Genomic DNA, 16,229 nt, shown 5'->3' on the forward strand with positions numbered 1-16,229 from the left:
AAGGGGAGGTTATAGATCATGGGGCTGAAGCGGCTGCCGCTGTTGCGGCCCTGGAGTTGGGTCAGGCTGAACCCAGAGTTCTGAGATCCAAAACTAGGAAGTGATAAAGATATTTGGGATTGTGTTGGTTTTCCTTATTCTCTTTTGTACGATATTCTGTTTATTCTTGACTCTTCTTTATTACGTATTTAAAATTTGCAAACTTTGCTACTTCGTGTCACCTGCTTGCCTTATGGCTGTTGTATGTGTTAAAAAATTTGAGTAAAATTCTTATTTTAGATAAGAAAAATGAAAATTTACCATACCTGATATGTATTTGTATAAACCTTTTTTGACTAATAAAAACTTTTTGAACAGAAAAAAGTATTGTGAGAGGTGGAAGTATGGAAGGGTTTCTCCTAAAGTCCACCACCATTTCTACGGTTTTGAGTGTGTTCAGTTCCAGATTGTTACGGTCGCACCACAAGGCTAGTCGTTCGACCTCACGTCTATATGCAGATTCGTCATTGTCTCGAATGAGACCAATCACTGTTGTGTCACCTGCGAACTTCAATAGTTTAACAGATGGATCATTGGAGATGCAGTCATTGGTATACAGAGAGAAGAGAAGTGGGGAGAGTACACAATTGAAGTTTCCGGATACTTTTCAAGGTCTGCCCCAGGTAGGCTGCATTGCAATAGTCAAGATGAGAGGTGATTAGGGCATCAGTGACCGTGAGCAGAGATTGTTGGTCCAGAAAAGGGCATAACTGGCACACAACTCACAGTTTTGCAAAGGTTCTCCTGGCCATGACTGCAACCTGCTCTTCAAGCAAGAGTCCTGATTACAGGAGAACCCCCAGGTTATGTATGGGGTCAGTCTGGAGCAATGCCACCCCATCCAAGACTAAAGGTGACAATTCTCCAAAGGTATTCTGGACCAAAGGACTTATAACTTCCATGTGGCCTTCAAGGGTAGCTCCATGTAGACATGTTGCAGTAATCCATACTTTATTTATATACCTATCCCTTAGATAATGAGAGACTTTTAACTCATTTTAAATGCAGTCAATAAACGGTTTAAACATTTTTGTGACAATTGTTTTATTCTAACCACTTTGCAAAATGTATTTTTAAAAAAAATTAATATAAGAATTAATGCTTAATTACTAAGAACAGTTAGAACTGCTGACAAACTGCTGACAAACCTGATGATTGCAGTCCATTTTTGTCAGAATGTATATTTGTAAGTAGGCCCAATCTACTATATTTTTTCCTTTGTTTCACAGAAATTAATTATCAAACATTATGCAACTGAGAGTGAAGGCAGACTTTTCAGGTCAAGCATACAGGAAAAAGGAATCTTTAGAATAGCTCCATTTTGAAGGTGCTGTTATGAAGTTAAAATTGGAGGAGGGAGAATTGTGTGTGCAATTATAAACTGTTGGAAGAAGGAAAGGACATATCAATGTAATGCATTGAGCCTGCTAGGTAAAAAGTTGCTGTGAGGAATTAATTTAGAATCTGTTTCAAAAGCCTGGAATTGGGTTCAATTTATTCCCACCAGGTTGCTATAAAGTAGGCTTGTGCAGACTGTTTTGATTCTAATTCAAGATTGAAAGACAGACTGGTTTAATTAAAGTTTATGATTCAAGCCCCAAGAGGAAACCCATTCCATTTCATCCATCTTGAGATTTGATTTTTTTAAAATGTTCCTAGGCAATGTTCAAAGGGAAACATCAACATTTCTTCTTCTTCTTTCTTCTTCTTCTTCTTCTTCTTCTTCTTCTTCTTCTTCTTCTTCTTCTTCTTCTTCTTCTTCTTCTTCTTCTTCTTCTTCTTCTTCTTCTTCTTCTTCTTCTTCTTCTTCTCCTCCTCCTCCTCCTCCTCCTCCTCCTCCTCCTCCTCCTCCTCCTCCTTCCTCTGTCTCCTCCTCCTTCTGAAAAAATGGATAAAAAAACCTGTCAATTTTCAAGGGTACATTTTTGAAAGATCCCCCTATAGGCAGTCATAGAAGGAATGAAGTAAGAACAGCAGTCTCCAGATTATTCAGAAAAGAGCATAGGCTGAGCTTATTGAACTAATGCAGCAACTGTCCTAACCTTTTTTTTTTTTTATGAAATGTTTAAAAACTGGTAAAAAAAATGGTAAGCACTTACTTTTTCATCTGCTTTTCTAAACAGTCAAATGCCAGAGACTGCCCATGGGACAGGATAGTCTTCCTTTTGAACTTTGGATCTGGGGGCAGGATGCTGGGAGATGAGAACATTTGTAAACCTGGCTTCGCCTTTTCCTCACTAGCTTTGATGGGGCACCAGCTGGGCAGGACATAATGATAAAGTTTGGCCTCTTTGGGACTAGATCACCTCAACCCTGGCAGAATTCAGTTGTATGCTGATTAGAACTTGCTAGTAATGTTCTCTTAGTTGATTAATTAGTAGAGGCAGGAAAAGACTGGCATAATTGGATGCAGTATCATGGAGGCTGACACAAAACAAATAAGATTGATAGACATTATCACATTATTCGAAAAACAATAAACTTTCGAGTCAATGCTTGACTTAACCTGTCCCCCACATACGATACACTTTGTAAAGAAAATAAAGCTTACTAGGCTTGTGCCTAGTAACATGTTTGGTGCTCTAAGATATCTGTTGGCATCTGCCATGCAACCCCCTCACAATATCCTTCATATGAAGTATGTTGTAACTTTATACATTGCCTGACACAGTACCAAAATCAACAGAAAACTATTAAATTAAAAAAATCTACCCAGTGCTCCAAAGCCACCTGGTTCATTTTGCTGATTTGAACAAGGTCCCCACTTTGGTTCATGTATCTGAAAAATAAAGTGTTTTGAATGAAGCTTCATCATTCTCAAGTTCTGATAATCCTTCTCTTCCACTGTTGTCCTCCAGATCTGTTTTTTGCAAAGAGATTCCAGAATTTTGCAGCTTCTTTTTCTCAAAATAAAAGCAGATGGATTAAAAACATTTCTTTGAATTCATAACTAAGTTCCCTTAGGGCTTATGAGCTGCCACTTATATACATTGACTAGAAGCTATATTATTTCTATTAATCAAAAATTCTGTTTGCGTGACCATTGAGGAAAAATATACATTCCAGGATGTCTCTTCAGCTGATCCCTAAAATTAAGTATTCTTGAAGATTTTCTTGGATGAATAGAACTTTCAGGATTCTAATAATGGCACTGAATGTCAGATCATCTTTCAGGAATTGTCAGCCCTTCTTTGTCAGCATCTAATGATCCATCTTTGTTGGAATTGTTCTGCACCGGGAAGCACTTGGTGACTAAACATGGTCAGAAATAGATTATATTAACTCCTTGAGTGCTAGGGGCCTTTTCAGTTTGAGAAGGCACTAATTGATTTCAGGCATAATTCCTAGCCAAGTAAACTCTTAGCGTTTGCCCCGGTCCTTGCCTTGTAATTTGACTAGACAAGCTACATTAAAATTTGTAGGAATTACGATGTGGGGAAAAAAAATGAAATGAAACCACTTCCAAATATGGTTGAAAAAGCTTCCCCATCTCCCTGCATATTTTCTGCCAAATGTCATCTGAAGCTGAGTGGTAACCCCTTTGTGCTTGTCCTTTGACCAAAGATCAACTTTCTCATTTAAGTTCATGCATGTTGGGTTCTGATGCTGTTCCCTTTTTTCATACCATTCGGTTTAGTCTTCTTCCTCTCCAGTGTTGTGCCTTCATCCTTCCATCTTAGACAAGGCCAGTCAAAGCAAGACATTAAATTTAACAACACCATGTCACTTAGACCAAAACAAGGCTTGGTTTTTTGTTTTTTGTTTTGGCACATTTTAATTAGAGCGGGCTTAAGGAGATGTAAATCTTAGTGAATTGTTCCTGTGTTAATGGTTTCTGATTCAGATATCTTCACGTGAGGGGAAGATAGGACAAATACTGAAAATCAGTCAAAGGCTGTATAAAAATCAGTTAATATTTGATAACAAGATGACCTTTTAGCTGTGCTTATTCTAGGGCTGCTTGAGAATAAGTCTCAATATTTCTTTTTTTTTTAATTAGAAAAATGTTATTTGTTTTAAAAACAAACAAACAAAAACAATGGACATTGCTCTACATCTCTGGTTTCTAACATTTACATCAAGCTCAAGTTACTAAATCATATATTCCTTAGTCTATATACAAATATACATATCTCCTAATTCCTTATATATCAAGTATATACTATATTACTACTACCCCTACAACTAAATACATATTTAATAAACCTATTATACACTCACAAGTACAATATGCATTGATATCTACATTCCCAGACATTCGTTATCTCTTGTTTTTGACATTCTTCCTCCTATCAAGCCAGTCATAAAATCCAGGCCTCATAATACCTTGATTCACCTTTGTCTTTGACTTCTAAAATAAGTCTGTCTATCTCTGCACAGTTGTAAATTTTGCTTATTACCTCTTCTTATGAGGGCATTTCTTTACACTTCCATTTTTGAGCAAATACTAATCTTGCCGCGGTTAATATATGCAATGTTAAGTAGGTTACATTTTTATTGTATTTGCCATCCATCATGCCCAATAAGAAAAATTCTGGTTTGACTTCTACTTTGACCATTAGCATCAGCAAAGGCAGTATAAAAATCAGTTAATATTTGATAACAAGATGGTCTTTTAGCCGTGCTTATTCTAGGGCTGCTTGAGAATAAGTCTCAATATTTCATTGACAGAAGAAAGCAAAATCCATCTAAACTGTAAAAATATTGGGTGAAGAGAAAGGTTTCCTCCAGATACATAAAGCAGATTTCCAAGGGATTCCATTTTCAGTGGATCCAACCCAGAAGCAGAGATGGGGAGAGTGGAAAAAAGTCAAAATGGGGGATGCAGCCATACAATCAAAATCCCAATGTGTCAATCAAGCTGTTGAAACCATTTTTCTGACTTTTTGACAAGTCGCCCCCCCCCACACACACATGCACACCATGAATTAAGTATTGATTAAAACTAGAGAAGATACTTGTATAAAACTGCTTACAATAATACATGATGCTATCCTGTAAAAATAGGTAATTCTAAATATTCGTTCTGAAGAACTTGGGATAAGTAATCCTGTTAGCAATAATGCATGCTGAGGAATAGTATGACAGAAGGAATTTAAAAACGATTGCTTGCAGGTGAGAAGTCAGGAATGTTTCACAAAATATGTTTCTGGTTTTACATATTAATATTTGGGATGGGAAATAGCATTTTAGTTTGTTGCCATTTAATCTGAGGAGTTTAAATGTAAAACTCACTGGAGCAGCATTTTTCATGAATTCCAGTTTGAATAGATTTGACCTGGACCTCCCAAATTAATATGTAGGTTGAAATATTTTAGGTTTCATGTTGTTCCGAATTTTGTGATGCAGTTTTTTCAAAACATCAAACACTTGTAGAGATCTGAAGAGTTTTTTGTCTCAGTGCAGTAATATTGTGATTTGGGTTGGAGGAATGTTAACATTAGACCCTTACCATAGACAGATTATATCTATCTTGGACCTGGAGGTTTCCATGACCTCTGTCCTGTCTGCCAAAATCCAGCAGATTCTCCATTTACTATCTTTCCGAAGGCCTTAAAAAGACCGCGTTCCCCAGTTGTTGGGATAGGATCGGTGGTGGGATTCAGCCAGTTCGCACCACTTCGGGAGAACCGGTTGTTAACTTTCTGAGCAGTTTGGTGAACTGGTTGTTGGAAGAAATCATTAGGGCAGAGAACCAGTTGTTAAATTACTTGAATCCCACCACTGGATAGGATGAGACTGAATCCCAGTGACTAGGATTGTTTATGTATTAGGCAGGATTGTTTTAGGGCACCAAGAGTTGTTTTTTGGAGACTGAGGTGCGTGGATATTGTTTCTTTTACGTTTTTATTACTGTTGCAGTGAACTACCCATAGTTATGACACATAAGGGTTAGGATTAGATGGACATGTAAGTCTCTAAAGTAAATGAATAAAATATGAACTCCACATATTAGGGTAAAGTATGATAAAGGACACATGTTTCGAAAAACTTCATGCTAGAAATACACACATACAAATATTTGTAAGTTGTTTTCAGTTGTAAATAAAATGGATGGAATGGATTGATTGATTGATTGATGAATGGAAAGACCAATCTGTTCTTCCCTACTGAAGGTGATTAAACCAAGCAGGACATTTTTCAGTGGATAAAATTTCAGAGACGATGCCTTCATCAGCTCAATGCCCTGAGATGTGTTGGTCTAAAATCCTCATGAATGAGAATGATGGCAAAGGCAGGACCAGCATATCGTGAGAGTGTCCATTTGATAAATAGTAGAACGAAAAGCTTTAATGATCCAGTAAGCTGCTTAAAGAAGTCTACTTGCTGCAGCAGAAATGAATGCAAGCTGGTATGTATAATGGCAGCCTCACGAGATAAATTATAGCTTTGTAATGAAAAGCTATTGCAAAATGCAGAAGAGGCTGGAGATGGCTTTCCAGTGGGGTTACAACTGAAAAGAGAATGTAGCTCCATTTGATTTCCATAATAGGTATTTTCAGGAAGAATGAAATAGAGGTGGATATGCACTGAGCAAACAATTAAAGAAAAAACCTCCTGATTCACAAGCCGGTTGTGTGATATTACACATAACTGCATGTAGATATTTTTTTATTCAGGAACACTGATTTGCACCTGGTCTTGAAAATCAAATTAATGATCAGCACTTATCTACCCTTAATTTCTTCTTCTCTTCCCCCCTTTCTTTTATCCAGCAGTATTCTGGGTTTCATACAGAAAGATCTGAATCTGATCATGAAAGCCAGTGGGGTGGAAGTCCACTGACTGACACTGCATCTCCACAATTAATGGATCCCACTGAAAGACCAAACTCTCAGCATCATGATGTTTCCTGTGCCTATAGACAATATTCGGATCGCGGTGCCCTCTGCTATGGTTTTGCAGTTGACCATTCTAGGTTAGCGGATGATAGACACTTCCAAAATCAAACCTGTGAAGGGGGCAGGTGTGAGGCTGGTCGGTACTTTCTTGGCACACCACAGCCTGGAAGGGAAGCATGGTGGGGTTCTCGATCTGGCCTTCCACTAACCAAATCTTCTCCTGAGAGCCGAGAAGCCTATGAAAGCAACATGCCACACATAACATCCATTCACAGGATTCATGGTAAGTTGTAAACCAACCTGAACTATTGCTTGTGTAAGCAACCTTGACCCAGAGATTAAAAATGTGTTTGCATTTCCCCTCTCAGTTTACAGGCAATTTAGAGATATTTGTTCTATAGCTGCTGTAGTTACTAGGCCTCATATTGTTACAGATACAGTATATTTTCTCTTTTTTCATGACTGCCAAAAATTATTTAAAAGTTAGATAGAGTTTTAAGCACTAGCCCTATTTTAAAACCTATATAAAATTGAATTTATGTGCACTGGGTATCAGCTAAGAGTTAATATGTTCTTGAAACTTTAAAATGTAGTTATAGGGATTATCTGCAGATTAGAAGCTCTCTACACATTGCCTCTCAACCAGGTAAGAAATGTTGTGTTGGCCTTCTTGATTAGGATATGATATGATAGGATGGGATGGGATGGGATAGGATGAATAGGAAAGCCTCTTTTCAAAATATATCTTCATTTAATGGATTATTTATGCAAATACTTAGCTAAGAAATGTTAAAATCTAACAAATTTATGATCAAATCCAAGAAAGGTTAGATTTGTTGAGAAGGGAACAAAAAGTAGTTTAGATACTTAATACTGAAAACAACGAAACTGTAAAGGGAGAAGCTGAAAGACCAAACTTTAGGTAGTATTCCATACAGAGAGACCTACCAAAATTTTTCAAGACACCAAGTGCCAAGAATGTTCCTTTGTTGACCCTTCCCTTGTTTTTACTGGATCCATTTTTTTTTGTTCATTAAAGTCAATAGAGCGCATGAAGAAATCCAAAAGACCGAAGCATGGTTCTGATGATGTCCATGGTGCATAGGCAATTGCCATCATTGCTCCCCATTAAGAAAGGGCTTGGATGCATTGATTAATGCTAGGCCAGCATCAGAACTTAGGTTAACAGTAAGTTTTGAGGACTGTCAGAACAGTTTAAAACATCAGGTCCAAGCTTTTGGTATAAGAGACTTGCAAAACTATAGAAACACAGCTTAATTTGGAATGCTGAGCTAGAGTATATAAGTAGGCATCCAGACATCTGAAACAGGTAATTGAATCACAAATAAATAGGTATAATATTTGAACCTTGACTTGAGTTGACATTCTTAGAAAAAGCAGTGTCTTATCATATCCAGAGGTTGTGCTAAATACTTTTATTTATAAAAGACTTGTTGTATATTATTGTGATATTACTAGTGTTGTGCTATTACTACAAGATAGAATTTGCTCTTTTTCACACACTGTTCAATGTCTTTTGCTGAGTTCCTTGCTTACAAGTGCAGCATTAAATATCTTTAAAATAGAAAACATTTCAATAGTTAGTGTCTGTCTCATTAGATATATTGAAATATACACAAAAGCACTATAATTCCTGATTCAGCAATTTCGTTATATGGCTACAAAATCAGCTTCAGCTGCTGTTAGAAAGCCTGAACTACCAATTTGTTATGAACATTAGTGGATTCAATTTAGCAGGTTTTTTTTCTTTCTTAAGAGTCATTGAATTTTGTATCATCAGTCTATAAACATTAATAGGAGTGGAAGTAATTTAAGTTAAAAATGAATTTCATTGGTAAGAGTTATTGTGCAATCCAAGAGTTATTGTGAACCAATAATTGATTGTGTAATTCATAAGACACTGAACGTGACTAGACAAACTTATGTCATTTGATTCTGAATACAAATGCTAATATATGTTGAAAAGATACGTTGCATCTCTGCCTGGCTTACAAAGAAGCATTTCAAAACAAAACTAAGTGGCATCACTTGATTTGAATTTTTAAATTTTCAGGTGCTTTTGATGTAAATACATTCTTTCCTTTATATTATGTTCACATTTATGCTTTGTGCACTGTGCAGGCATATGTTATTAGTACAAGAGACAGCAATCTTTTTTGTCCCTATATACCAGCACATGGTTTTGCAGCTACCCAGCCATTAAGGGAGAAAAAAACTTGAAATGTCAAGAGATGATATACGGTCATAATATTCTGCTAATATAACCTGAAATAGTGTGATATTTTCATATTCTCATGTGAGATCTCATGAGGTCTTGTGTGGGATTGCCAAAAATTGGGATATTGCAAGATTTTTTAAAATGTTTTCTTTTGCTTGGTATTAGGGATACCTTCTGGAGAACTTGTACTAGGCAGCTGATGGTTAGGGATAATAGCACTCTGACATTTATTTGAACTGCATGCTAATGCTGGAAAAAAAAACCTAGAAGCATTGTGCATGTGGCGATAAGCAGTCAGTCATGTAGGAACTATCTTAGGGAAAGTCGAATGAGATTCCCTTTGGGACGATTCTTCCTTATGCTTTCTGCATAGGAAACCAGCTGCAGAGAGTTCACAGGCTCTGCTGGCCACTGCTAACTATGAATCAATTAGGAGCTAAGCAGGGATGAAAGTTTGCAAAACCAAATTTTCCCATGAGTTGAACCCAGTCTCTTTTTCTAGATAAATGGAGAAATTATAATAGCAATAGCATCTAGACTTACATAAAACTTCATAGTGCTTGACAGTCCTTTCTAAGCAGTTTACAGAGCCAGCATATTTGAAATTATAATATAGTGATAATATAGCAATAAAGACAGAGGCAAAGGGACACTTTTTTCTTTATACCATATGGAACTACCCTGATAGATACATAGACTAAATCCCATGGAATATGTGCTAATGAAGATTCTTCACCACATTTACTATTAACCTTTTGTCCTGTGTTGTGATTTGAAGATGATGTTTTGATATGGATTGGTTGAGTCAGGGAAATGGCATGATAGCACTTTGGTGCCCAAAGCTGTGGAAAAGACTTGGAATTCTAGCCATTGCAAATGTAGGGGGAAATTAACTGAGAACCCACCATTGATAAAGGACCGGAAACCAATAACGGAGAATTAGAACCAGTTATATTATAGTAGCAGATGGTAGCAGATGTGGAGTTATAGATGTCACTTTTGTTTTAGTTATTTTTTTAAATTATTTTTTATTTGCATTTATATCCCGCCCTTCTCCGAAGACTCAGGGCGGCTTACACTATGTTAGCAATAGTCTTCATTCTATTTGTATATTTATATACAAAGTCAACTTATTGCCCCCAACAATCTGGGTCCTCATTTTACCTACCTTATAAAGGATGGAAGGCTGAGTCAACCTTGGACCTGGTGGGACTAGAACCTGCAGTAATTGCAGGCAGCTGCTGTTAATAACAGACTGCATTAGCACTCTGAGCCACAGAGGCAATAAATATATTGTACATATATTTAAAAATTTATAAAATATATGTATCTCTATGCATTCTCCTTTCTCAAGCAGCACATGGTTTTTCTCATTTTTCTCATTTATCTCCCTCATTGCGTCGGCAGATAACCGCCCGGCGGCCCTGTTTCGGGTGACCCGTTCCCTCCTTCAACAGGAAGTGCGGGATGACCCCTTGCAGGACCGTGCCGAGGAGTTTAGTGGTTATCTATACGATAAAATCGTTCAGCTTCGGGACGGATTGGATCAACATTGGGTAGATCCAGGTGAGAGGCTGGAGACACGTCTTGTTGAGACTATTTGGGGTGGATTTGACCCTGTGACTTCCGAGGACATGGACAGGTTGTTGGGGCGGTTGAATGCCACCACATGTTTATTGGACCCGTGCCCCTCCTGGTTGGTGCTGGTCACACAGGAGGTGACACGAGGCTGGCTCCAGGGGATTATCAATGCTTCTTTGATGGAGGGGGTTTTCCCCGCCGCCTTGAAAGAGGCGGTGGTGAGGCCCCTCCTCAAGAAGCCCTCCCTGGACCCGGCTTTTTTAGGAAATTATCATCCGGTCTCCAACCTTTGCTTTGTGGTGAAGGTTGTTGAGAGTGTGGTGGCACGTCAATTACCCCAATACCTGGATGAATCTGTCTATCTAGACCCGTTCCAGTCTGGCTTCCGACCCGGGTACAGTACAGAGATGGCTTTGGTTGATCTCTGGAGGGCCAGGGACAGGGGTTGCTCCTCTGCCCTGGTCCTATTAGATCTCTCAGTGGCTTTTGATACCATCGACCATGGTATCCTGCTGCACCGGTTAGGGAGTTTGGGAGTGGGAGGCACCGTTTATCGGTGGTTCTCCTCCTATCTCTCTGACCGGTCGCAGACGGTGTTGGCAAGAGGGCAGAGATCGACCGCGAGGCCCCTCACATATGGGGTGCCGCAGGGGTCGATTCTCTCACCTCTCCTGTTCAACATCTATATGAAGCTGCTGGGTGAGATCATCAATGGCTTTGGGGTGAGGTACCAACTGTACGCTGACGATACGCAGCTGTACTTTTCCACCCCAGGCCATCCCAACGAAGCTATCGAAGTGCTGTCCCGGTGTCTGGAAGCTGTACGGGTCTGGATGGGGAGAAACAGGCTCAAACTCAATCCCTCCAAGACGGAGTGGCTGTGGATGCCGGCACCCCGGTACAGCCAGCTGCAGCCGTGGCTGACTGTTGGGGGCGAATCATTGGCCCCAGTGGAAAGGGTGCGCAACTTGGGTGTCCTCCTGGATGGGCGGTTGTCTTTCGAAGATCATCTGACGACCGTCGCCAGGAGGGCTTTTTACCAGGTTCGCCTGGTTCGCCAGTTGCGCCCCTTCCTTGACCGGGATGCCTTATGCATGGTCACTCATGCTCTGGTTACCTCTCGCTTGGATTACTGCAATGCTCTCTACATGGGGCTCCCCTTGAAGAGCACCTGGAGGCTCTAGTTGGTTCAGAATGCAGCTGCGCAGGTGATAATGGGAGCCACACGTTGCTCCCATGTAACACCACTCCTGTGCAGTCTGCACTGGCTACCTGTGGTCTTTCGGGTGCACTTCAAGGTTTTGGTGACTACCTTTAAAGCGCTCCATGGCTTAGGGCCAGGGTACTTACGGGACTGCCTGCTGTTACCGAATGCCTCCCACCGACCTGTACGCTCGCACAGAGAGGGACTCCTTAGGATACCGTCCGCCAAGCAATGTCGGCTGGCGGCCCCCAGGGGGAGGGCCTTCTTTGTGGGGGCTCCCACCCTTTGGAACGAACTTCCCCCTGGACTTCGTCAACTGCCGGACCTTTGGACTTTTCGCCGCGAGCTGAAGACCTATTTGTTTGTTCGCGCAGGACTGGCATAGGATTTTAATTAGTTTTAATGTTTTAATATTTTATAATTTATGGGGTTTTATTTTAATGTTTTAATTTGGCCAATTGTGTAATAAGTTTTTTAATTCATGGTTTTATGTGTATATTGCTGTCGTTTTTATTTTGGCTGTAAACCACCCTGAGTCCCTCGGGAGAAGGGCGGTAAAAAATTTAAATAATAATAATAATAATAATAATAATAATAATAATAATAATAATAATAATAATAATAATAATAATAATAATAATAATAATAATAATAATAATAATGGTTTTTTTCTGTAAGCATTATAGTTCGTATACAAAGTAGGAAGATACAGTGATATGTTACAGAGACATCCTCAAACAGAAACAGGGAAGGAGTGAAGCTTTGATGATTTCTGTGAATTCAGACATCCAAAGTGAGAAGGCTCAAAGTCAGGAGACAAGGGGTTTCTCAGCTGAATCTGAACTTGACAAGAGAATCCTGCTAACATAGATACAATATTGGCAGTAAGTCAATGTGGGCCAAGATATATGCTAGAGCTTGATGTGGTTGTAAATGGCTTAAATACTGTTATTTTGTCTTTAGGAGGTCATCAGTTCTGATTTGGTGCAAAATCCACTGTTCGTTATTTATACTCTTTGTTTTGCTCATTGTTTTTTTTAGGACGAGGGCACTGGGATGAAGAAAGTGTGGTTAGTTCCCCAGATCCTGGTTCGGCTAGTGAGTCAGGGGACCGATACCACTCTGAGCAGTATCAGGGCAGCCCACATGAGCCCAGCAAAATCGAGACTCTAATTAGAGCGACTCAGCAAATGATTAAAGAAGAAGAGAACAGGCTACAGCAGCGGAAATCTACCCCTGATCAGCTGGTTTCCATGAACGGAGCTGGGAAAAAGCACTCTGTTTGTTTTACAAACTACCATCAGCAGCAACAGCTGAGAGAGGCCTGCCGAGTCCCCAGCATCACCACTACACCTCCTTGTGAACACACACAGCAACAACGGGATGGGAAACTGATGAGCCCACAGGAGAACGACTATGACAACAGCCCCACAACGCTATCTAGAATAAACAGTCCTGGGTCTGATCGAATGTCTAAATCAGGCTTGCTCTTGGCTAAAGACTATTTTCATTCTGACGTGTCCCCACATCAGACACCAGGGGACCATCAGCCCACAAGTTCTCCCAATTATTACACTTCCCATAGGCAATACTTTGATAAGCATGCCTACACCTTAACAGGATTTGCTCTGGAGCACCTTTATGACAGTGAAACGATTAGGAACTATTCTTTGGGTTGCAATGGATCACACTTTGATGTGACTTCTCACCTACGGATGCAGCAAGATCCAGCCCAGGGACACAAGGGGACATCTGTTATAATAACCAATGGGAGCTGATGGGCCTTTCTCTCTTCCCCACCCCACTCCACCCCACCTCACCCTCTTTTTAAGGTCGTCCTAGGAAAAGTATCTTTACAGAGTAATAACCACAGGCACATAAGTTTTAAAATTCTTGTTGCAACCAACATTTGATGAGCTACAGTGCACTAAAAGAGTTCTTGTAGTGTTGAGTGTTGGTTTATCCCAATTGCTGTTTCAAATGCATTGGCCTCAAGGTTAAGGTAAAGAAAATAAAATCAAACCATAAAGCTAGTACCACATTGTGAAGGAGATCTAAGTTGGGAGCGCTCTGGCTATGCAAAATTAGCCATTTTGCTTGCATGGACATGCATGATGAACTAGTTAAGGAAAATCTATATAAGTTACTGGTATTTCTCAGGCCTTAATAAAGCAAGACCACTATGCACTGAATATATATGTGTATGTGCTTATGCAAAAAATGCACACACACATATACGTTCAGAAACATACACAGACATAGAGGCATATATACATACACACACACACACACACACACACACAAAGCAGAATGCAAAACATTTTGAGTTATTTAATGTTCCTTAATAATTCCCTGTTGGCCACAAAGATTGCCAATTAAAAGTTAGAGTGTTAATATAGCAGCTTAGAAGTGCTGGATTTAAAGATTTGTGTGCTGTACAACAGTTGTAGGTTGTCAAGAAGGCTGGCTGTAGAGGCCATATTTTAAGAGAGATACAACATGAGGGGAAAGTGGGTATATTGGAAGTGATATAATGGCATAGGTTTGGAGGAAAGAGCACTTTTGAAAGCTGATTACATTAGAAGTTCAATTTGTTGGTAAACTAGGAAAGCCCTAATGAAGAAGTGGTAGATAGGTGGACATGGAACAAGGACAGAGTTTCTTGAGCAACTTGTTATGAAAACATCAGAACATAACAAAAGAGAAAATGGCTGCCGGTTTTAGGTTTGGATAGTCTAAAGAAAAGAAGGAGACATGATAGCAATATTCCAGTATTTGAGAGGCTTCCACAAAGAAAAGGGGGTCAAATTATTCTCCAAAGCACCAGAGGGCAGGACAAGAAGCAATGATTGGAAACTAATCAAAGAGAGAAGCAACCTAGAATTAAGGAGAAACTTCCTAACGGTGAGGACAATTAACCAACAGATTCTGAATTAACCTTCAGAAATCGTGGGCACTTCATGACTGGAGGTTTTTAAGAAAAGACTAGTCAGTCACTTACCTGAAATAGTATAGCATCTCCTGCTTGAGCAGCAGACTGGATTAGAAGAGCTCCAATGTTAGTGACACAGTTGTTAAGTGAAGCTGACTTCCCCATTGATTTTGCTTGTCAAAAGATCAAAAATTGCAATTTGAATGCCCAGTATGTTTCAGAAGAGCAAGTTCGTTCGTTCGTTCATTCATTCAATAGTGCTTGTTCCAAAGTAATATGAAGTAGGACTAGGGGCTGAATATGGGTAGACACCATGAGAACCTGTTCTGTTATATTTGGCTACATATGTCACAAAATGTAACAGCATAAATGGTATAGTTATAGGCAACCAGATGTTGGATTAAATGTCCTTCTGCAATACATGAGCAGGCTGGGGCTTATTGGAACTGAAATCCAGGAGTACCTGAAAGGTTACAGGTAATTTTACTTTTATGACATAACCATGGGATCAGTAGAGATAAATTAATTGAAATCAACCAGAAAATATATTGTAATTGAATAAATGTGTTATGGCTCCTCAATTACATAGGGAACTCAGGTATTTCTCACACGATAGTCTTTTGTTTTCAGTGCTGTCGCATTCTCTTAGTATTTTAAATTGCAGCATTCTGCAAAAGGCAGTGATCTGTTAAATTGGATATAACGCATAAGCAAGACTTAATGCAATTTTCCACAGTGATAGAGTACTGTAGCCTCCAGGTGCTGCTGAACTACAGTACCATTGAGTTCTCAACATTTTTGATATTATGGTTAGCAACAGATTCCTATGGTTTAGAGAAAGATTATTTACTAAGATTGTTGTATTTAATCTTCATCAAAGTTCTCCAACTTGAAATCTGTATGTGGATGGAATTATTCCAGTCTGTTTTTCCTAAATTTCAGTGTTGGCAGAGAAACACCTTGTATCTGCAGATACAGATGTTTAAAAGCAAGATGAGTTATAATCAGTGAAACTGTTAGAAGATGGCTGGCATTATAGCTTTCATTTGAAGTCACAAATGTGAAAGTTGGTCTTACCAAAATCAAGAAGACACTATAAAAATGTTTAGATGGAATTATTACTTTATTTACGCAATTGAATAAGATCTATGAAGGGCATTGATAAACGTGTGGGTTCAGCTCAGAGCGGCATAAAGTTAAGTAGTTAGAAGCATAAAGAAAACTATAAATATTTAGTTTTTTTGGAGAGAAAGTTGGATCTAAGACCAAGGGTACTGCTTGTGGTTTTTTCCCCACCAAGCAAAGACTATCTTTGAGTTGACAGAAAAACATACTGACATGACACTTATTGTCCTCATTGCTAATCCCTATACTGTTTCTCTTCCTTTTGTT

At 39.2% G+C, this 16,229-nt stretch overlaps 1 protein-coding gene across 1 annotated transcript in view; it reads left to right on the plus strand.

The window, feature by feature from the left end:
• The window catches only part of SIM1 (SIM bHLH transcription factor 1), an 86,211-nt gene extending 72,102 nt beyond the window's left edge, over nucleotides 1-14,109 (plus strand). The window contains exons 10-11 of the mRNA XM_058174783.1: nucleotides 6,759-7,164; nucleotides 12,947-14,109. Coding sequence (XP_058030766.1) covers nucleotides 6,759-7,164; nucleotides 12,947-13,683 — 1,143 coding nt within the window. The 3' untranslated portion in view covers nucleotides 13,684-14,109. The remainder of the gene's footprint in view (nucleotides 1-6,758; nucleotides 7,165-12,946) is intronic.
• The last annotated feature ends 2,120 nt before the right edge of the window (nucleotides 14,110-16,229 follow it).

Source organism: Ahaetulla prasina, chromosome 1 (genome assembly GCF_028640845.1).
Source record: "Ahaetulla prasina isolate Xishuangbanna chromosome 1, ASM2864084v1, whole genome shotgun sequence".
NCBI lineage: Eukaryota > Metazoa > Chordata > Lepidosauria > Squamata > Colubridae > Ahaetulla > Ahaetulla prasina.